The following is a 24,458-nucleotide window of genomic DNA, read 5'->3' on the forward strand; positions in this document are numbered from 1 at the left end:
GTTGAGCTGGCATAGTGTCGCCAACACTCTCTCTGGACTGGGCATCCTCGAACCACCGGGTTGGTTTCTGGGGTCGAGCTCTCGTGGGTTGGACCAGGTTGGTCAACTCTCTGGGCGCTGTTGTCCGAGTTTGGGCTGACCGGGCGACCGCTGGCGCAGACTGGTCGCTGGGTGCGGTGTGGCTGGGCGGCGGATGAGACGGTTCCCCTTCGACTGGAGGCTCTGGATTCTTGTTTGCAGGTTGCTGAGGCGCCTTCTGAGTTGGTCTATGTGCCTCCTCCAGACGTGACCATCCTCCAGCCTGACTCTATACGATCTCGGCCCGGTGACGGCGATGACCTCGCCCGAATCCAAAGCGGGTCCCCAGCGAAATTCCTTGCGAATACCGGCTCCTGTAACATAAAATGTCTAACCCCAAGTGGAAGCGAGGGGAGAGTCAGGGCAGTATTGTGGGTGCAGTCTATCTAATACAGTCCTCAGGCGCCGGCCCATCAGAAGTTCCGCTGGGGACTTATTGGTGACTGCACAGGGGTTGAGTGCTGGCTCATCAGGAACCGTGAGAGTTTGTGGTGCCAGTCATCTCTGCCAAACCTAGCGAGGGCCTCTTTGGTGGTCCTGACGGCCCTTTCAGCCAACCCATTACTCGCAGGGTGAAATGGGGCTGTGAAAATGTGGCGAATGCCAAGGTTGGCTGCAAAACGGCTGAATTCTACTGATGCGAACTGTGGGCCATTATCGGAGACCAAGGAGTCGGGTAGTCCATGTGTAACGAACAGGCGCGTTAACACGTTGGTGATTGCTAGTGTGGTGGTGGTGGATAGCTGTGCCACGTCTATCCACTTGGAATAAGCGTCCACGACCACTAGGAACATCTTTCCATGCACGGGCCGGCCAGATCGATATGGATTCTAGACCAGGGGCGCTGGCGCTCTCCCATCTGGTAGGGGTGGCGATGGGGGAGCAGGACGGGATTCCTGGCAAATGCTGCAGGAACTTACCCAATTGACAATGTCCTCATCTAGACCCGGCCACCACACGAGCTGCGTGCCAACGCCTTCATTCTCACAATGCCGGGGTGTCCTCGTGCAACGCCTCCAGGACTCGGAGTGCAGCGAGGTCGGAATGACCACTCGAGTGCCCCACAGAAGACAACCCTGCAAACTGGACAGCTCCTGCATGCGAGTCTTAAAGGGTGCGAATTTGTTATCAACGTTGCCTCCCTGCCACCCCTCCTCACCCAGTCGAGCACCTGGGCGGCGTTTGGTCTGCCTTGGTTTTGGCGGCGATGTCAAGGCGGTGATGGGCATGTCCAACTGGGTGATTTCAAAAATGGCATTGACAGGAGCTGGGTCTTCAGCCGGAGCGGTAAGGGCAGCGACTGAGCGCGTCAGCGTGGGATAGGGTTTTGCCCGGGCGGTGGATAAGTTTGTATGAGTAGGCCGCTAGGAAAAGTGTCCACCGTGTCATCCGAGGGGAGAGGACTTGAGGTGTCTGTTTGTCGCGGCCAGTAGGCCCAGAAGGGGCTTATGGTCGGTGACCAGTTCAAGAAGTGGCCAAAAGGAATTCGTGAAACTTTTTCACGGCTGCAACAGCTGCTAGGGCTTCCTTGTCAATTTGGCTGTAATTTCGCTCCGTGGCCGAGAGCGTCCTGGAGAAAAAGGCGATGGGGGCCTCGGCGCCATTGGCGAGTCGGTGACTAAGGACCGCCCCAATTCCAAAAGGGGATGCGTCTGCTGCCAGTACTAAAGGAAGGTTGGGGTCGAATTGGATGAGCACTGCCTCTGACGTAAGTAGTGATTTGACGGCGTTAAACGCCTGGTCTTCTTTGTGCCCCCAGTGCCACGGTGACTTTTTGTCTAGTAATCTGTGTAGGGGTTCGGCTACTGAGGCTTTATGGGGCAAGAAGGATGCATAAAAGTTTAGGAGCCCCAAGAAAGCTTGTAGCTCCGTTTTGGAGGTCGGTGGGAGCTTCGTGGATTGCCCTAACCTTGGACTCCAGGGGTGAATGCCAGAGGCGTCAATTTTATAACCCAGAAAGTCCACCTGTCTAGTGGCAATGGCGCATTTTTCTTTTTTTTTAACTTGAGGCCATGCTGTCTGAACCTCTCTAACACTGCTCGCACTCTCTGGAAGAGTTGGGGTCTGTCCCTGGCCGAGACCAAGATGTCGTCGAAGTAGGGTACTACACCAGGGAGGCCCTGTAAAATCCGCTCCATGAGGGACTGAAAAATACCCGGGGCAACACTTACGCCAAATTGGAGACGCTTGCATCGGAAGGCACCCTGTGAGTGACGATGGTCTGAAGTTCCGTTGTTTGGTTATCAACAGGGAACTGTTGATATGCTTGAGACATGTCCAATTTAGCAAAAATATTGCCCGGTTCGAATGTGTGCAATAAGTGCTGAATGACGGCACAGGGTAAGGCGCTAACTTGTAAATATTTATTGATTGTTGTCTTGTAGTCCGAGCAAATTCTCAGGCTACCATCTTTTTTGAGGGGTGTGACAATGGGCGTCTCCCACTTGGCGAAATCTGTTGGCTCAATGACCCCTTGTTTTAGTAGTTTATCCAATTCAGTCTAGTTTTGGTCGAATAGCAAATGGAACTCTACGTGGTTTTAATCTGATTGGGACTGCCTGGGGGTCAACGGTGAAGGAGATGGGGGTTCCATTATAACACCCCAGCTCTTCGCTGAACACATCTGCGTAGTCAGCGAATAAGGAGTCAGTGTCTGAGGTTGAGACAGCATGGACTCCTGTTAACCCTAGGCCGAGGTGGGGAAACCAATCGAGCCCCAATAAGGTGGGTAGATTGCCGTTAACTACCACTAGAGGTAGGTGGCCTTTAAAAGCTCTAAAACTGACAAAGAACTTGCCTCTGCCGATCACGGGAATGGCCTTCCCTGGTAGTCCTTCAGACCGAACTGGCATCTCTGAAGCCGGGTAGTAGATAGGCTGGGGTGGAGTCTCTTGAGGGTGTTCCACGAGATTATTGAGAGCGCTGACCCTGTGTCAACCTCCATGTGTCACGGTTTACCTTCTAGGGAAACGGAGAGAAATTTTACTAACAGTGTGGCCAGTACGCCTGGCAAGGCGGTGCGTGTGACAGTTTAATACTTGCCTCTGTGGTCCCGAGTGTGAGGACGGGGATCTGTGTGCAGCGCTTTGGGGGGCTTGGCAGACTCTCGCAATGTGCCCCCTCTTATGGCAGTTGTTGCAAACGGCTCCTTTAAACTTGCAGGTGGCCCTTTGATGTGATCCCCACAGGCTAGGCACAGCGTGATGTGCTTGGGTGGACCGGTGTATTCTTGTTTGGCCCCTACCTGCGACCGTCTGTCATTGGTGAGGCGATGGACATCGTTCTCATCGTTGTGGGCTTCCTCCGCTTCTACCTCTTCGAATGGACTGGGAACGATGCTAGCTTGGCACTTGGGCCCTGAATTTCGGTTGCTGAGTTCGATTGCTAGCTCGGCTGCTAGGGCCTCCTCTACCGCTTGCGCAGGTTGAGGTCTTTTTAGCTAGCAGTCGCCTCTGTAGGTTGAGATCCTTGACCCCACAAACTAATTGATCGAGGAGCATGTCCTCCAGGTATGTTCCAAACCCGCAGTGCAGGGCTGCTGTTCTGAGGGCGGCCATATATTGATTGATGGTCTCCTTACTTGATTGCTTCCTCATACGGAACGTGAACCTCCTGGCGATTTGTGAAGGTCTGGGAGCGTAGTGGTTAGTGAGGATCTCAAGCAACTCGGACCACGGAACGCGTTTTTAATTCTCTCGGCGCTACTAGTGCTGCGGCGGTATCGTAAACAGTGGCTCCGCAGTAGATTAAGAAATAGGATTTTTTCCGATGCTCTCCCGCATCCGCCAGGCCGACCGCATCGATGTAATGATTGAAACGGTTCTTATACGATTCCCACTTCTCTTCGTCTGGTTTAAACGCGGGAATACTGGGTTGGAACTCATGGTGCTGGAACGGCTGGGCTACCTGCGGAAAAAATCTCTCTGGGACTACAGCGCCGTGAGTTATTAGTGAAATCAGCTCTGGAGAGGTTTTTGCTAACCTCTCTTTCTCTCTCTGGGTTACCACGTTGGCTGCTAGCCGTTGGAGGTGTCCAGATTCGCGCCAAAAAAGTGGGCATTAGTGACTCTCTACAGCGCTGTGCTGTGATTCCTACTGGCTCGAAATTCAAATGACACCCGTTTGAATTTCGCGCCAAATGCAGAGCGGCTGCGGCTCGAGCGCTTCACTTTCCCGTAGCGGGGCTAACAAGCGGCTACAGACGCTTCTAACTTTTTGACTCAGACCGCTTTCTCTGGCTGCGGATCTGCGTTTGCTCTTTTGATCGCTTGTTTTGTTAGCTGACCGCTCTCTGGCTGCGGATCAGCGTTTCCTATCGCCAGCCGATCGCTCTCTCTGGGCTGCGGATCGGTGGCTAGTGACTCAGCGGTTGCAAGGTGCATCTGGTAGCCATCCCATCCTCGTCGCCAGTGTTAAGTTTGAGCAATGAGAGGCTGAACCAGAGCATGAGTGCAACAGTACTTTATTTTACAAATAAAGGGCTGACCGTGCTTGCCAAGCCTGGAACTGGCTCGCAGCAATCAGCAACCAGTTGGACCCCGCAGCCTGCTTTTATAGCTGGCTGCTGGGGAGAACCAATCAATGGGAATGGGGGAATATCGCCCACACAAAGTGAGTGGACCTGAGTGAGAACTCCTTGAGTCCTCAGGACATAACAGTTATATAAACCAATCTTTCTCCTTTCTACTCACCCTCTGCTTCCTTTACAAGCAGCCAGAAGCTCCTCCCACAACCTCTGGGAATTTGAAATGCAATGGAAGCAATTCAAACTGCCTCTTTCTTTTCTACTCATCCTCTGCTTCCTTCACAAGCAGCCAGCAGCTCCTCCCACAACCTCTGGGAATTTCCTATCCTTTCCTATCATTTCGAGGCCTACCCCATCTCTTCTTGGAGATTCATTACACACCAAAATATGAGCACTTTTGAAATTTTAAGAAGAGGTGGGAGTATTCTTATGAATCAATCAATCAGAATAGAGCTGGAAGGGACCTTGGAGGACTTTTAGTCCACCCCCCTGCTCAAGCAGGAGACCCTACATGATTTCAGACAAGTGGCTGTCCAGTCTCTTCTTAAAAACCTTCACTGATGAAGCACCTTCAGTTTCTGAGGGCAAGCTGTTCCACTGTTAGGCAGTTTCTCCTTAGTTCCAGGTTGCTTCTCTCCTTGATTAGTTTCCAACCACTGCTTTTTGTGCTGCCTACAGGTGCTTTGCTAAATAATTTGACCTCCTCCTCTTTGTGGCAACCTCTCAAATATTGGAATACTGCTATCACGTCACCCCTAGTTCTTTTATCCAGACTAGACAAACCCAAATCCTGCAACTGATCTTCATATGTTTTAGTCTTTAGGCTTTTAATAATCTTACTTGCTCTTCTTTGCACTTTTTCCAAAGTCTCAATTCCTTCTTTTGTAATGAGGTGACTAAAATTGGATGCAGTATTCCAGGTGTGGCCTTACCATGGCTTTATAAAGGGGTACTAATACAACACATGATTTTGCTTCTGTGCCTTTGTTTATGCAACCAAGGGTTGTATTAGCTTTTTTGGCTTCTGTTGCACGCTGCTGACTCATATATAAGTGATCATCCATTAGGACTCCAAGGTCTCTCTCACAGTTATTGTTTTTGAGCCAGGTTTTGCCTAATCTGTCCTTGTACCTTCAGTTTTTTTTCCTGCCTAAGTGAGGGGACCTTACACAGTAGATATCAGAATGGGCTTGGCCAGCCACAGAATTATGAGAAGGAAAACTGGTATGGTTTCTTCCTGCCATTCATCCAGAGAAAAATCTTATGCATTTTGTTTGCCCTTTTTTTCCATTTTAGGTTACTTCTAATACAATGCACAGAGGTGCAGCCCACTCTTTCTTTGAAAAAGCAGAGAACAGCAGTCAATAGGATCTGATCTATGAAGATACATCAGTCTGGAACCCACATTACATATCTGATATTAGCACAGTTGAGAAAGTCCAGAAATATTTCACAAGAAGAGTTCTCCACTCCTCTACTCATTGTAGAATACCTTATGCCACCAGACTTGAAATTGTACACCTACAAAACCTTGAATTATGCCGTCTTCGGTCTGAGCTAAGTATGGTATATAAAATCATACATTGCAATGTCCTACCTGTCAATGAATACTTCAGCTTCAATCATAACAATACAAGAGCACACAATAGATACAAACTCAAGGTAAATCGCACCAAACTTGATTGCAGGAAATACGACTTCAGCAACAGAGTGGTCAATGTCTGGAATACTCTACCTGACTCTGTGGTTTCTTCCCCAACCCCCCAAAACTTTAACCTTAGACTGTCTACTATTGACCTCACCCCTTTCCTAAGAGATCTGTAGGGGGCGTGCATAAGCACACCAACGTGCCTACCGTCCCTGTCCTATGGTTTCTTTTATTTTTCTTATATGTACCCATTTCATGTATTCATAACTTGCGTTGTGAATCGGCCTTGGGCATCGCCTCTACCAAACTTCTTGGTCAGGCTCCCAAAGGGCCACCTATGGTGGGTCAGCCAAGGGTGTGTGTGTGTGTGTGTGTGTGTGTGTGTGTGTGTGTGTACACATATGCATAGCAAGTTGGAGAAGAGAGTACAAAGTGTGCCAAAATCAAGATAAGTTAGTGTATTCTTCTCTCCTGCCTTTACCAGCTCATACTTGGAATATAGCATCCAGTTCCAGGTATGACGTGTTAGGAAGGGTACTGATGACCAGGAATATGTCAGAACAGAACAAATAAGAAGATAACAGGATTGGAAATAAAGATTATTGAGGACCAATTGGAAAACATATGTACCCAGTATCTATTAGTACCAACATTTGTGCAATTTGTACAGGTGGCCATCAAGTTCCCTGTAAATAGCCTGCTACACTTTCTTCTCCTCCCCAAAAATCAAAATACAAATAAATCTCTTGCTTGTTGGAGGAGATACACAAAGCCAGCTAGAGATGGGAACATCTCTATCAACTATGCTCTCCATTTGTTCTCAGCTTGCCAGTTGTCCTTTTTTCAGCCATAGGTGTATTTCAATATCAATTCTGCAAATTCCTCAGAAAATAATCTGCCTGAAAATCTGTGTGGTTTTATGTGCATTCCTTATAAATATGCATCGTTGTAGCTACTTGTCCTGATGACTGCATTTTCCCCTTTAAAATATTATGCCGGTGTTCCATTGTATTCTCTAGTCTATGATTTTTTGTGTGTGGATATTTGCTGAGCTTGAACAATTTTGTTGTGTGTACCTGTATGAATGCATGAAAAATGGAATGGTGCAGTGTTCAAAATACTATTTCTCCAGATACAGTCCATGTATGCACTTTTTCATATAGACTTGAATCCAGACTAAGTATGGTATAAGGCTAATTATGAAGTGAGCGAGTGAGTGATGACATTGCAGCATCTGTCTTGCTGATGGTGTAAATGTTACAAGTGCGCTGACATCTTTCAGAAAATAAGATGTCGATAGAAGCTCCAGTAATAAGAGAGAATGGCAGAGAGGGAAGGGAACTAGTGACAAATCTGACAATGTTTTGCCGCGAAAGGATAGAATGGTGGTAAAAGATTCAGAAGAAAAGGTAGCACAGTTCATGTTTTTCTGCTTGTCAGCCAGCAGGCGTCACATTTGCTTAGCTTTGACCCTGAATATTGCACATTCTTTTGTGATTTACATGAACTTCATACTTTAGTTGTTATAGATCACTTAAAATAAGAAAGGTAGAAAGAGTGATCCATGCCTGGTTACTACTTGTACAGAAGATCTTCCATTATGTATATGTTATGTTAGATAATAAGAAAATTGGTAGTGCCAAAAATATACAGTAGTTGAAAACGAAAACTAATTTTCAGTCTTAATTATTCTCCTAAATTGAGCCTAAAGATACAGAAATAATTCTTTCTGCAGATCATCTGGATTCTGGAACTATGAATTTCCTTTTTTTCCCCCAGTACCTAAGCAAGAAAAACAGAAACAGCAGTTTCATTCATTATCTCTTGGAGGGCCTGGAGACTAAACCATATGAAGAATGGCTGCAGTTTTTGGGACTGGCTAGTCTAAAGAAAAGAAGAATTGGGGTAACATGTTAGCAGTATTTCAATACTGAGGGGCTGCCACAAATTATTCAAATTATTCTGCAATAGAGGGCAGAGGGCAGACAAGAAACAATGGATGATAACTGATCAAAGAGAGAAGCAACCTGGAATTAAGGAGAATCTCCCAACAGTAAGGAAAATTAATCAGAGCTTGCCTTCAGAAATCACGGGTGCTCCATCACTGGAGGCTTTTAAGAAGAGACTGAACAGTCACTTGTCTGAGATTGTATAGGTTCTCCTGCTTGAGCCGGGGGTTGGACTAGAAGACCTCCAAGGACCCTTCCAACTCTATTCTGTTCTAAATTATATTCCTCTTTATAAAATCTATATTGTACAACAATGGGCAATGGGTTAAATAGCATATTTCAGACTAGCTGCAACTGGTGATGGCTTATTGGCTAAAGACAATGTGCTTAGGATCTATAAATTGAGTGCTTGCTTTCATAAAGAAGGAAAGTAACATTAGAGGAAAGATAGCCATTTTTTTTTTTTCACATCTCTAAGATTGCAATTAAAATAGAATAGAATAGAATAGAATAGAATAGAATAGAATAGAATAGAATAGAATAGAAATACTTTATTAGTCAAATGTGATTGGACACGCAAGGAATTTGTCTTGGTGTAAATACTCTCAGTATACATAAAGAAAAGGTACATTCGTTAAGAATCAAGAATCATAACGTACAACATTTAATGATAGTCATAGGGTATAATCAACAATCAAATCATACTAGGAAACAGCCAATATAAATCATAAGGATACAAGCAACAAAGTTACAGTCCTACAGTCACAAGTGGGAAAGGATGGGTGATAAGATTAACAGTAATAGTAGTGTACACTTTGTAAATAGTTGAACAGTGTTGAGGGAATCACAGCAACCTTCTATTGAGCAATTCTGTCTTTGAAAGCAAGCCTTCGATGTGCATATTTGCCACAACGGAGTTTTTGTGAGGAAAGTATATAGCAAGGACAGGAACTCATAAAAGAAAGATTTATAATCCTTTGAGAATAGTTTTTGGCTTTCCAAGATATTAATCCTCTGGGTCTCAAAACCAGTTTTGGGGGATCCTTATACACACTGAATAGCTGTTTAACCTTATGAAGGGAATTTCTATCACTGTCCCATTTTAAAAAGAGTGATGAGGTTGTACATTTGCTACTCTTCCTTTACTTCCTAATCTACTTGCATGTCTTTTGAGTCTTTAGGACTATGCCCTGTAAATACCTTCCTTATCCTGCTGCTCTCCAAATGCGATACACCTGAATTCCCACAATTTTGTTTAACAGGTGCACCAATTTACTCATGATAGCTCTAATTCAAGAGTCTTCAAACTTGGCAACTTTAAGACTTGTGGACTTCAACTCCCAGAATTCCTAAACTAACATGACTGGAGAAGGAATTCTGGGAGTTGAAGTCCACAAGTCTTAAAGCGGTCAAGTTTGAAGACTGCTGCTTTAATTGCTCAGGATCAACTAAACTGTCAGATGCAGCAGCTGCCACAAGCCACACAGTCTGGCTGATATTCATTTTGCCATACGCATACTGAAAAACATCTGAAGAACCATGCCTCTGGGCTCTCTAGGCCCTATTAAGTTGGTCACATGTGACGTGACCTGTACAGTCATCCATGAGAATGAAAAGGGCCAGTCCTTTCTTTGGTTAAGGTGAAGTTTTCATAGGAGACGTTATAAAGAGATAGCCAATTGTCAATTATTTAATTTACTGTACTTGTATTAATAGGGAGGGAGAACGTATTGTGTCAAGTTGCCAGAGAAACCTGGTTAGCCTTGGATGTTCTGCCTTGAACATGAAAGAGGGAAGCAATTTATTGTGCTCACTGAAAGACAATGAAATCCATAAGCCCTATTGCTTTAGAGCAGGGGGCCCAAACATGGCAATTTTAAGATTTGTGGATTTCAATTCATGAATTCTCCAGCCAGCTGGGAGTTAAAGTCCACAGGTCTTAAAGTTGCCAAGTTTAGAAACCTCTGCTCTAGAGGAAGATCTGGTTGACTCTCTCCCATTTCACTTTCTGAATATCATGCTTCTACATCAGAGTGTCAATACATCTGACATGGGGACAGGATGCCTCTAAACATGAAGGTGCCTCAGAGACATTGTAACCAATAGTCCCCGAACTCTCACTTCTTCTCTTGAATGAAGCTACACCTTGGAACACACTCAGAAAAGACTGTGCATCCTTAAAGATTAATTCTCTTCCAAGCTCAGGTTTTGAAGGCATGGAGAGAGAGAGAAATTGTCCAATACTTTATTCTCCATGGAATCTAATCATATCTTTCTTACTGAGTTTGTCACTGTATGCAAATGCTGTATCTTCCCTGAGCCATTTAACAGACAAAAACATAAACAGTGGAGTCTTATTTCTCCGCCTGCAGATTCTTCACCAAATTGGTAATTACGGGAACAAAGGAGGCTTTGAGACTTGAAGCTTCTTATCCATCAGGAGAAGATAATGGTTTCCCGCCATCTGCTAGAATATCATCCTCAGTTCATTTCCTCTATTGCACCCTGTCATGGTAATTGCTGCATGTCTCTCTGTATTTATGGCAAATGCATCGAGTGTTAAACAAACACTCAAACATCTATTAAACTTTTTTTAAAGTGCCCATCTATACCAAAGAGATTTACAAATGGGGGAAGGAACTGGGTGAACTCTTGGAGAGAGTTCACACTACAATGATTGAGAGACCAGCTTCAAGTGACTAAAATTTTGCTCATGGATTAAATAAGGAGACTGAGGAAACTTGTTTTCTCCATTTTTTCCCCTTCTTTATATATTTGCAGAACAGCATAGACCAAGGGCCTTCAAACTTAACAGCTTTAAGACTTGTGGACTTCAATTCCCAGAATTCCTGAATTAACATGACTGGAGGAGGAATTCTGGGAATTGAAGTCCACAAGTCTTAAAGCTGTCAAGTTTGAAAACTCCTGGCATAGACAATGAAAACAAATGCAAATAGAAAAAAATTATGAATTAAGAAATTGAAGATAGAGATAAATAGGAGGGATAAGTCAAAAATAGAACAGAGGCAATGAAATGCTGTGGAAAGCCAACTAAACTAAAATATCATAAAAGTAAAATATTTCAATACATCATTAAAGGTAACTTTTTTCTGTCCTTCAGCTTCAGATCTCTCTGTAGTGAGGTACAACAGCAGTGAACTACCTAACAAGAAGTTTAGGAAAGTTAGCATGCAGATATTATGTGTTTTCAATCACATGTTCAGGTACGTGTTAAAATTATCACTATCTGAGGTGGAAAGAAATAAAATGAAAGGTTTGTAAGGTGGGGAGATGTGAATCACCATCCCAAGTAGACTTCTCCACAACATCTAGTGGACTCAAAGACTTGACTGTTATTGTCCTGAGCCTTATGCATATGTGGGAGGGGGGAAATTTTCAATGCTGTCATCTTCCCACAAGGAAGCTCAGTGTGGAAGCCAGCAATAATTTGGAAATCAATTCCCACTGCTCCCCCCGCACCTGTTATCACTCCGTTTCTCTGTTTAGGTAAGGAAATATCTCAGAAACAATGGCCCAAAGGGACATGGGTTGCCTAGTTGAGTATAATACTTCCTTGTTTCACGGTTCTTTTAGAAATGTAGGTTTCCGTCTTCCCCACCCCCACCTCAACTCACGTCCTTTCATTTGCATTACTCTGTTGAACACAACCAACTTTGTTCCATATTGATTCTCCTGACAGTTCAGGTAACAGCTTTGTTACTTGAGCAATGTGATGCCTTTTCTCCCTTGCCCTGTGGAGATTGCACATTCATCATCAATATGAGATGCCAGAGAAAGATAAGGTGTCTTCTGAACCAAATAGCAATTGAAGTTCTCCTGTCTATGCTGACAAATGGCCATGTAGGTCTCCATTCAAGGCCAAGCATGACCATGATATTTTCACATCAGGAGCAGAGTTTCCTGAGAGAAGAAAAGTTCTCACATCCATATATATATAAAGGTAGCTTAGGTATCTACCCATATATATCTGATATCAACTAGTTTCATGAAGTCCCAGATTGTTGGGGGCAATATTCTAGCTCTGTAAACCACTTAGAGAGGGCTGTGAAGCAGTACGTAAGTCTAAGTGCTCTTGCTGCTATCCCATGGAGCCATTTATTTCTCCTGAAATTCAGCAGCAAAAGAAACTCCTGGAACATTCTTTTACTAAGAGTATAACTTTACTGAAGATTTCATATGGGTGCAGAAGCAGAAATGACAGTTCTAACAATTCCACATGCAAACAGCATAGGAAAACTGACTTTTTCTCCTCCTGGGCCTCCTATTGTCCAATGTCCAACCAGTCATTTTTACTCGCTTTGTTTTGGGAAAAATCTGTCTGCCTCAGATGATCCCAGCTGATTACCTCAGGTATTGGGTCCATTTCACGCTTCCAGTTGGCCCACTTGCATTCAAAATTTCCCTCCCAGGCCTCCCTTACATTCCAATGTCTTCTCTCCCACCCTCCCATTGCTATTGTCTGGTTGCGAGCAGGGCTGCTCAGTGAAGCAACCATGATAGATTGGCTGGTAACATGCTTAGCTTTCTTTTCAGTCAATAGGCCTACCAGAACTATCAATCAATATAGAGAGAATGTCTGTGTGTAACTTTGGAAATGCATTCCCAATCCCCTTTAAACTCACAAATTTTCTTCACCAAATGGTCCATCCAATATCTGTCTGTAATCTATCACTCTTAATTTGTACTGATCACATAAACAAAATTGTGTTAGCCAGCAGCAATTAATGTAGTGTAAAATCTGGCAAAGACTCATGACTCATGGCTTTCCAAATTTATTGCTGACCGGAAACCTCTTACAGGCTTTTTGTGTGAACCAGAAAAACAGTGAATGTATGATTTATGGTTTTGAGGATTCGACAGTATATAGAAAAAGAAGAGAGTTATGTTGTACCCATAGAACAAGAGTGTCTATGGAGATTCTCAGTCATCCAGACCATGGTTGTCCTAAAGGTGCTTTTTCAAGAGGCAACTGGACTTTCTGTTTTTTCTTTGAAGATGTTTTGCTTCTCATCCAAGAAGCTTCTTCAGAGCAAGAGGTAAATTTATAAATTATAAAATTTATAATTTGACTTATAACTGATAGGTTATATGAACTTATAACTGTACCGATGATCACCTAGTTTGGTAATGAAATATCTGCAAGAAACCATCAAGCTCAGAGAGCACCGATGATCCCATAGAACTTACAACTGCTATACAGAAGATCAGAAGCTATGTCTTTGTATCTTTTTTCTTTGCTATTTTCTTTTTCCTTTTTTTTGCACTTTTGACTTTTCATATTTTTTAAATCATTTTTAATAAAATTAGATACAAAAATAATAAAGAGCTTAGTTGCAACCTTTAGAACCCCCTCTCCTAGTTTTTATCTTTTTAAACATTTTTAATAAAATTATATACAAAAATAATAAAGGGCTTAGCTGCAACCTTTAGAACCTACTCCCCAAATGTTGCGCCACTGAATTTTGTCATTACTGGTTGTGATTGTCCAATGACCCTTTCTTATATCCCTCCATCCTTCTTTCTTCTTCTTCCATCTTTTATATTCCTCTGTCTTCATGACAGCTGCCTTGACTATCAGCCCATATTGTGAGCCCTGTAAAACAGATTAAGAAATTAATCTAAATGGGACTAAAACTATTTTTATCAGAACAACTATAGTTATAGAGTTGTTGTTTTTTTAATCTGCATGGTTTTCCCTCCATCCCTTTGTATAAATTGGGGAGAACGTATCTAAGACATTTTCTGAAGTTTGTTTCTTGGACTAGGTTTAAGCTGTATTTTTTCTGATCGTTGATTTGGTTATGGATCTTCCCACTTCCCTTCAAGTCTATCTCCCCTATACCTATCTCCTTCTCTCTTGCCCATTGTTACCGCATTTTTCCAGCCATTATCTTCCAACTCATGCATATTCTGTATTTTCTTGCCATCCCATCAAAAAAATATTTTATGTAGTCTTTCTTTAGCACCATCCCTAAATTTAAGAAAACAGGTTATTGATCGACCAACTCCTGGTATACTTTGCATACTGCCTGATGTTACTTGGTCCTACCATGGATTTGCTGCCATTGTTTTGATGGACTAGCATTTGCTAAAGTTAGGCTTATAGATTTAGAAGGTATTTGAAAATAACTGGACAAATTCAAAGCTCAAACTACCCATAGCTACTAGTTTTAATGGCTGTTTGTACCTCCTGAGTTGCAGGCATTGTGCATTAAATATATAATGGAATGTGTGGGTGACCTTGGAGAATGAAAGAGATGCTGCTTAGGAAACAATTGGAAAAGAGAGGCAGGAGTGCCTAGTGGTTTAACACAGAGGTCCTCACATTTTGGGCTGCACAAAAGCACTGGTCTGCAGTGTGCCAGAAACTGGCCCACTCAAATGAGCAAAGTCCCATCTGCACATGTGTGGGATGTAGGCAGCATGAGAAAACATCCCTGTTGCCTACAAGATTGGAGGCCTCTGGCTTAATGGCCAATAAAACAAACTTAAGAAGGAGCCACCCTAATGGATAAAGCATTTACAAGTAATAGCAGGAATTTTGTACTTTCAGACTTGCAAGATTCTATTACTATAGCCTTACCATAAAGTAGAATTAGTTCATCTAGTCCTGTCTCCTGTTCTTGTTTGTCTGGGAGGGCTGATAAATATCACCTGCTAGGAAGCAGCAATGGGAAAAAAATGGTTATTCTCTATTGATGTGTTATGAGATTCCTAAATGTAACTGGTTGAACAGCATGTGATACAGAAGATAGACCTGGTAAGCGGTTGGCCTCATCCCATCTCAGGACATTTCTATATTGTTGCATAGTGAAAATTGGCAAGAGAATATTGTTTTGTGATTATTTAATTTGTTTTTATTGAATATTGAAATGAAGAATCGGCTTCAGATATTCAGGCAAAGGCAAAGTAAGAACAGCTGGGGAGAATATTAGCAGTTATTCAACATATCACTTGAAAAGAATGTTTGTCGCTGTTCTCTGTACTTCCTCTTCTTGACTTATACTTGTACATCCAATTTATTATAGGCAAAGCATATGCTCCAGAATTCTACTATGACACCTACAATCCATTGTGGCAGAACAGAGCCCGTGTGTATGCCTACAGCCTAGAATGGACCCAGATGAATCCTGATGCTGTGGACCGCATCCTCACCTATCATTTGGGGATCCGGCAGGTGAGAACTTCAGGTGCTTTTCTGAAGGACCGTTTTCTTGCTAACCAATATTGCTCTGCTTCTGTCACTTATTTTTCACGGAGGCTTTCAATCGGAGTGGCAGTTAGACAGAGGTATTTTTGCTGCGGCATAGAAGAGATGGATCACTCATCTGTAAAATCAATTTGTACTTGCTAGGATGCAGATCAGAAGTGGGGGACAAACAGTATTTCCGTTGTTCAGCCAACATGGAGATGCAACAGGCAAGGTACAAATATAATGCCAACTGCCTATAAAGCCTGCCATTTACAAACTTTCAACTGAAGTCTGTAAGAGAAAAAAGCCTTCTCTTTGGGGCCCAGTATATTATGAATGTCTTGATGGTGCAGGGATAAGTTGCATCCCAAGAGATATTAAGATTTACATGGAAGGATGCCCAAATGAAAATTTTGTATTAGAAATCGTTTGGCCTCAACAGACATATTTCATTACTATTTTTGCATTGGATATCTTCCTATTGTTTGGTTAAGAATGAAGGATATTAAGTTACATCTCTTTGTGTGGTTGCTAAATCCATAATTAGCTTCTAGTCAAAGCAGGCAGAAATTACAGGGAACCTAGTATTTTGAAATGTCAGTGTTAAGCATAATATTTATTTACAAGAAAATATTTGGATCCTATGTAAGAACACAGACATTCTTACCTCAGTGCTTTTTTTGGGGGGGGGCGGGGAGGACAAATTTTATTAATTTTTAAAGACATACAAAACATAAAACATAAGAACATAAAACCTCTTTTCTGAAGGTTATTTGTAAATTTTAACAAAACAAATAAAACATTTTATATACCATTGACACATCTCCTTATAAACACATACATATCCTTTCAAGTTTCTCATTATTTCTCCCTTTACTTTTATTCAATTATATTTCTTTTCTATATTTATCTATTTTATATGTTTTTATTCACTATACTTATTTTTTCTTCTGACTTGCTTTATTCTCTTCTATGTTTTATTCTCAATTATCCTCTTCTAACATTCCTCCAAGGTTTTATTAACTCAATCAAACATAAACACACAAGAACACAAAACATAGAAACATAAAAAACATCTTTTCTGAAAGTTGCTTAGTCCCGGGTTACAACTCTTTGTACAGACACAAATTCAAATTCATATTCATTTTGTATGCCATTCCATATCTTATTACCATTTTCAATTTTCTATATAGCTTCTCATCTCTTTTAAATTTTCTAAGTTTTATTTTATTTATCTCATCTCAATTCAAATCATAATATTTATTATTCTTTATCTGTTCTGTTTCCAGCTATCCATTTATCTTTCTTCTTTAAACAAAACTTCTCCTGTACACTAACTGGAGTATGACGCCTTTATCTCTTTCCCCTACATTTATAATACTTAATATAAAATACATAGCTTACATTGGGATTCTGTTTGGTACATTCTAAAATTATACAATATTATCAATGCCAATACAAATCTATTCATTAATATTAATATTCATATATATCTTAAACACTTAACACATTACTTTTCAGTTAAATATCATACTTTTATGGGAACACCTATTTTCCATGGTTATTTCCGCCCCCCCCCCCATCACATATTTTAAATCATTATTTCATTAGAATGTTCCCCCTTCTACTTCAAATATCTCATTTATTTCATTGCCTTCTTTTTCTTCACAAAAAAATTCACTGGGATAACACAATCTAATCATTAATATTAATATTAAACACTTTACCCATTTCAATTAAATATCATGCCTTTATGGGAACACTTATGCTTTCCATAGTTATTTCCCCCCGCTCCCACATCACATATTTTAAATCATTGTTTCGTTAAAATGTTCCCCCTTCTCCTACTCCAATTCTCCCATTTATTTCATTGCTTTCTTTTTCTTGACAAAAATTTCACTAAGTTACACTAAATATTTTATCACATTTTAAATTACGTATTATTTCCAATTTTCTAAGATTATTTCTAAGTACAAATATAAAACAATCTTATGTACCTTTCCAGAATCCCTTTTTCAATAAAGTTTACCCATTATCTCTAAAAGACTTTTGTTTCTTTGCATCTTGCTCCCCACCACTGAGGCTTCTCATCCTTTCCTTTCTCCCTTGCTTATTCTTCTCCTTGCCCTCTTTACCCCCTTGTCTCTCCACCTCCCTTTTATTCTTCTGCTTTCCTCCTTTCTGTTGTTTTCTAACATAATATTCACTTTTCACCTTATTCTTCTCTTTTTTGGTTGTTTTTCCAAGTCTTAAAATTCCCTTTTCCTTTTCCTCTTTCTCCTTTCCTCCCCCAGCTAAAGTCACTTGTTCATCAAAAATGGCTTCTTCTTTATCACCGTCATCCTGTTGTGCAGTCCGTTCTTCATAAGTACAAGCCACCATTTCTAAAAATTGAAAAAGAGTGCCAAGAGAATCCTTCCTTTCTTGTTCTTCTTTTTTATATTTTTGATATTCAAGTTTCAATCAAGTGATGCCATTATAGAGAGAAAAAGTTTTTCCAAACAACCACCCAAGTGCTTTTAATCAAAGATAGTTCTCAAAAGTTCCAAAATCACCAAGCAATCCAAATAAGCTGTTTCTTTTAAGTACTTTCTCCTTCTTCACTTTCTCTTTCTGAGGTTAGTGTTTAGTCACAAAGTTCCATTTAAAATATATCTTTTAGAAGTCTTATTAATGTTTAATAACTCTTTAAAATTCTAGGTAATCTTCTTATTTTCAAATTCTGCTCCAATTTTTTTTCCTCTCCCTTCCCACTCACAGCAAAAAAGGTTTTTTTAAAATGTTCAGAAATCCTTATCCCTTCAGCATTTAGTTACCTCCAATGCAGGTTTTCCTATTTCTCTTATAGTTCCATCTGCTGTCACATTAGGAAGGAAAATGAAAAGAAGAAGAAAAAACTTTCCCTTTTAGAATTCCATTCGCCGCTTGTAACTCTCTCTGGAAACAATTTATCCTTGGCAACTTTCAAATTCCAGGGTACTTTTTTTTACTTTATCCCGGTCAAAAACCACTTTCACAACTCTTCCGACTTTCTTCCTCCTGCACAATCTTGTCCAGCTGCAGGTTTCTTTGTGGCGGCCATTACTGACTGCCACTCCTCCGCCTTGGGAAAAGGGGGTTTTGCCAGCTGGGGAGGGGGTCTACAACACCTCCAAACCCCTATCTGGATCCCCCCTGTCTTCAGCTGCCTCTACAGGGCAGCTATATCCCCCAAATCCAAATGGATCGGGGGCACCTTGGCAGTGTGCGCAGCAGGGATCGCGTGGTATCGCGAATCCCTGTCGCTGCTGAAGCCTTGCAAACTGGAAGTTCCTTACCTCAGTGCTTTTCAAATGTGCTTTTTTGTCCAAACAAGACAAAAATTTATTTTTGGGAACAAAAGCTAATAGAAGAATATTGTATGAACTTAGGATTACTGTGAGCAATAAATATTTTACAATGGTCATGCCCCTTATGGTAGCCCAAACTTTTATTTGCTCTTACTCCCAGCTGAAAAGGGACATCATACATTTAAATTATTCCTTAAAATAGAATCCAAATGAGTTTAGTTCAACAACAGAGATATGTGTTGGCTCTTTTTCTTGTTCTAGCTTCCGGTCAATGGGGAAGTTTGCACAGAAACAAAATAAAATCACCCAAAAGCCATCATCCATCCTTTATTTGTCAGACTGCTTGAATGAAAAAGCTGAACCTTGCATAAGGTTGCTTGTGTGATACAACATGTATTTGGCAATGGTACTGCAATCTTTAAAATCTTAGAAGGTACCTTACTAATTGGAAGCTGGAGAAGTACAGGAAAGCAGGCTACTCTAAGAAGACTTGATTAATTTACTCAATGTTCTTCTTAGGTTGGTCTAGTACAGTGCTTCTCCATCTAGTGCTCTCCAATTTGTTAAGACCTCCAATTCAGGAATCCTTACCAACATCTCCAAAGAAAATCTAATAACTGCAGTCCATATACATATCAAAATAACAATTTTAAGAAAAAAATACACTAAAACAGCTTAGAACACAGAGCACAGCACTGAAGTTTCTTTATAGCTTTGCTCCTTTTAGCAAATGACCATTTTCTCTATACATATCCCACTTTTAGCTAGTCCATATTAAGTCCTTTTTATCTCCTACTATATCAGGTTCTTAGGATATGAGGTATATGACTGGCTTTCCTAACTGCAATAGGATATAATGTGGTTTCTTGGGCCTCAGTTTAGCATGGTTTGCCAACACAGTCATTCATTCTAGTCTCTGAATAACAGTTTAGAAACTACCTTATTATGTGAACTCAGCCAACCGTTGCTTATTCATAAACAACAATGAAGTAAATCATAATTTAATGTGATATACAAATCAAATTAATCCCTCTCAGGGTTTTAATGGTTCCAGGATTCCCCCATAAGCCCTGAAACCATTTTGGAAATCTTCAGGGCTGTCACAATATGCTGTAAAGGCCAATTGTGGGGAAATAAGGGTAGAAGGGTCCATATTTTTGAGCTTTCCAGGTGCATCTGATTGTCTACTATGTGACTATGTGTAAAGCTTTCCCTTTTCCAATTGTGTTCAAAGACATCTCCATGGTCATGTGGCAAGCATGACTATATACCAAAGTGCATGGAACACTCTTACCTTCCCACCGAAGTGGTACCTATTTATCTACTCACACCTGCATGCTTTCAAACTTCTAGGTAGGCAGGAGGTGTGACTCAATAGGCTGGACTAAATGGTCCTTTGCCTCATCTATAAGGTTTTGTGTTTCCTTAGTCAGCCTAGAGCTAGATAAACAAAAGGCAAACTGAATGTATAAAATGCAGCTTTGTGATGAGAAGACTGTATGAATTGTTAGGCAGAAACTCAAGAGGAGCTGTTCTGTTGTTACTAACTGGGTCATAAAGTTTGCATTTGGAAGCCTTTGAATCTACTTTATCAGCCAGAACAAGTGTACATGGTAAATGAATCGTTCCATATCTAAGGAGCAACATGAGTACTTTGATTTCTTTTTTTTTTTTATTAATCATAAACACTTCACAAGTTATACCTGTGAGTTCCTTTTTCTATTATGGTGGGACATGCTAAATGTTAACTGAAGCTTGTGCTTGAAAAATAGGCCCCCAGGCAAAGCTTACAAGGCATTATCAAACAGTACTTGTAAAGATAAGAAGCTTTTGGATGAACTGACATATCCATGATGGGAAGTTGGCTTACCTTGGCTCTTAAGGCAAGCTCAGATTCAAAGAGCACAGCAGGATTTGGGTTCCTTGGTATCTGGTATGAAATTGTAGGAATTTTGCAATAGTTCAATGTGTGCTTCTTGCTCCAATGATATATAGCTCTTAAATGGGGCTGGTTGAAAAGGAGAAGCAAATTGTTTGGTCTTTTAATCAATCCACATTGCAAAAAAAATAATAATGGACTAGCTGTTTGTTCTTGTCAGAAACAGCATTTTCTAGAATAGACAGCTGCAGGGCAGTATAGCCACCTGTGAGATTCACTGAAACTGGTGATATGCTCTAAGCATCAAATGATATTGATGGTTCATTTATCTAGAAACCATTGCCTTTGGTTAACATTATTCACTTCCATAACAACTAGAATTATTGATTTTCAGTGAGAGTTTTTGGGGCTGGTTAATTAATTAAATTGAAATGCAGTGATTGGGTGAGAATAACTCTCTGAATAAATATAAAACTTTTACTTCAGCTGAAATTCCATCATCCGTGAGAGAAATGAGGTCCATAACAACTGTTAGACTTCCAGTTCCAGTTATGGAGAAAGTGATCTGCCCTTATAAGGTGACAAGCCAAACTGAAAGCTTGCCCCATTCTTTACTCAGATGTCCATGATGTTATGTTCCAGATGTGAAACTCAGATGTCAGAGAGGCAGGAAAAGCAATCTGGCAAGTATTTACCATCTGAGGCTTTGTTCTGCCTCTGAATATTAATGAGAGAGAAATTGGAAGAATAAATACATTTTGGTATCAGTAGAAGAGAATATTTATAGCTCGGGTTGAACTGTAAAGTCATTGGTACTCTGAACTTGATTGTTTTTTTGCAGATGTTTTGTTACTCAACTAGATAATAATGATGATGTTACCTAGTTGGGTAATGACATGTCTGCAGGAAAACAACCAAGCTCAGAGAGCACCAAGGACTCCACATTCTGGTATGTTAGACAATATAAAAGATGGTTTCTCTTTTATTGGGGTAGCATAAACCCAGAAAAGCTTTCATTCTTGAGAATGCTCAACCTCAGACTTTCCATCAGCCACAATCAAATTTGCTTTGCTCATAGACTAGACTAGACTAGACTTGACTTGACTTGACTTGAATTCTTTATTGGTCAAGTGTGATTGGACACACAAGGAATTTGTCTTGGTGCAAATTCTCTCAGTGTACATAAAAGATACATTCGTCAAGAATCATAAAGTACAACACTTAATAAAAGTCATAGGGTACAATAAGCAATCAAATCATACTAGGAAACAGTCAATATAGATCGTAAGAATACAAGCGACAAAGTTACAGTCATACAGTCACAAATGGGAGGCGATGGGTGATAAGGAGTGATGATAAGGTTAATAGTAATAGTAGTGAAGACTTTGTAAATAGTTGGACAATGTTGAGGAAATAATTTGTTTAGCAGAGTGATGGCGTTTGGGAAAAAATGTTCTTGTGTCTAATTCAGAGGTGATATTCAGCAGGTTCTGACCAGTTCTGGGGAACTAGTAGCAGAAATTTTGAGTAGTTCGGAGAACCAGCAAATACCACCTCTGACTGGCCCCGCCCCCATCTATTCTCTGCCTCCCAAGTTCCAGCTGATCGGCTGGGTCTTCTTTTGTTGCCCTGCACAGGAGAATGGAGCTGGAAAGCAGGTTAGTGGGGTGGGGAAGAAATGGGGATTTTGCAGTAACTTTCCTCCAGGAATGGGGATTTTGCAGTAACCTTCCCCTGCCACACCCACCAAGCCACACCCACCATGCCATGCCATGCCCACCAAGCCACACCCATAGAACCGGTAGTAAAAATTCTGAATCCCACCACTGGTCTAGCTGTTCTGGTATGCAGTGCTCTATAGTGTCATATTAAGGGAAGGAGTTGAAACAGTTTATGTCTGTGATTTAAGGGGTATATAAATATTTTCACAGCCCTCTTTTTGACTCGTGCAGTATACAGGTCCTTGAAGGGAAGGTTGGTATTAATTGTTTCTTGGCAGAGAAATCTAGCATTAAAAGTGGTTTATCAGTTAGGAATCAAGAATGTTTTCTTTTGGAGTATCTTTTCAGAGAGTTAATCCATGTGTTGGGCAGAATGGAATTAATATGATTTGCATTGAGTTGTTTATTTTTACATCTTTACTAATTTCTGTCTGTAGTCACATCTTCATCAAATGTGGTCAGCAGTTAATTAAAATTCTGTTGATGAGGCCATTAAAATATGCAACCTTCATTTCAAGGTCTGAAATGTGTCAGCAAGTCAAATTGAGTGTGGGCCAAACAGAATTTGTCTATGTCATCTGGTCACGATTCAATGTGATTAGATAACTTGCTCAGCATATCACAAAGGCCAGAATTAATTGTGGTGTGTTTTCAAAGTAGCAGGTAGATATTATCTCTGTAGGACCTCCTATCAATCCCTATTATTGCATTAGTAAATAACCATTAAAAAAAAAAACATGTAGCCATAGAACCTACTGGAAATCCTAATCCAGAATGGAATAAATACTAGGCAGAAGAAAGTTGAACTAGTATTCGTCCTTTCAAAAAAAAAAGGGGGGGGAGGGATGGCACTTACTTTCTAAAACGTCTAAGGTGATGAAGTTCTCATCTGTCTTTTTTCTTTTAACTTTTCCAAAGCTTACTTAATAGTAGCATCAACTCTTTGAAGAGTTGAGACATCCTCCCACCCCAGCTTTCTTGGCTGACTTTTGTGACATTGCCAGTCAAGTGGCAGTTCCAAAGAGTGGCAGAAAATCAGACTCTTCTTCAGTATCTGCCAGGTCTTTAAGTCAAGTCCCCGCAGTGGCAGCCTAGGGAGCTGCATGACAAACTGTAGGCAGAGAGTGATCATTTCCTGCCACTTCACAATGCAAACCTTCTTGATTTCAAAGGTGGCTTTATTGCTGCGATATCTTCCAGAGTCAGGGTGTTAATTAGATGCTTTTTCCTGTTAACACCTGCTGAGCATTTGCTGAAAGTTAGTTTTGCTCTGATGTGTTCAAGATGTCTCTAATTGCAGACACATTTGCGGGGAAAAGCAGCTTCCCCCCCACTTCTATCTTCCCCACTGATGGAAAGCAGAAAAATAAGAGGATGTATGCTAAATGATAACAGCTTGATCTGTTTATAAGAAAGAATTTCTCTTGCTCCATGACTGCAAGCATTTCCAAAGCCTTCCACGTAACATTTAAGCTTGAGAGATATAAGATAACTTTTGTTGTCTTTTTTTTTTACTGTGAGCACACTGGCCCACATTGAAAATGTTGCCTGCTCTCTAGAGAAATTATATATCTACTCAAACACTTGCATAATACATATATACACATGGTATATACATACATAAATATATTCCTGCTCCATACATACATATATATACATGTGTGGGGGCGTGTGTATGAGATACACACACACACACACACACGCACGCACACACACACATGTACACACACACATACATGTATCATTTTCTTTTAATGACCCCATAATCCCTTGCTGGGGTAGAGTCTGGGCAATTGAATAGAGCTAGCAGAGTGTTTACTGGCCAGATGCCCTTCCTGTTGCCAGTGCGGAGTTTTGTTAAGCAGATATATTCCCTTTGTGCCCAGAGAGAGAAATATCGAACTCACAGCCTCCTGATTGTGTAGTGAGAGCTCCACCTCATGATACCACAAAGCTTCCTCCCAGAAGATAACAAGAAAAACAAGACATGAAGAGGATGTATAGCGTCCCAGACAATCCTGTAGACCCTGCTTAAGCATCGCTTATGTGCTATGTCCTGGATAGAGGGAAGTGAACTACCAATGATCTTTTCTGCCATCCTTACCATTCTCCGCAC

General features: G+C 41.1%; 1 protein-coding gene across 3 annotated transcripts in view; it reads left to right on the forward strand.

The window, feature by feature from the left end:
• The window catches only part of MDGA2 (MAM domain containing glycosylphosphatidylinositol anchor 2), a 568,076-nt gene that overhangs the window by 459,314 nt on the left and 84,304 nt on the right, over positions 1–24,458 (forward strand). For all 3 annotated transcript variants that reach the window (XM_087922505.1, XM_087922503.1, XM_087922504.1), the window contains exon 10: positions 15,250–15,398. In XM_087922505.1, the coding sequence (XP_087778631.1) occupies positions 15,250–15,398 (149 nt within the window). The remainder of the gene's footprint in view (positions 1–15,249; positions 15,399–24,458) is intronic.

The sequence above is a fragment of the Pseudonaja textilis genome, chromosome 1, assembly GCF_049901715.1.
Source record: "Pseudonaja textilis isolate UNSWEBS1 chromosome 1, rPseTex1.2, whole genome shotgun sequence".
Taxonomy (NCBI): domain Eukaryota; kingdom Metazoa; phylum Chordata; class Lepidosauria; order Squamata; family Elapidae; genus Pseudonaja; species Pseudonaja textilis.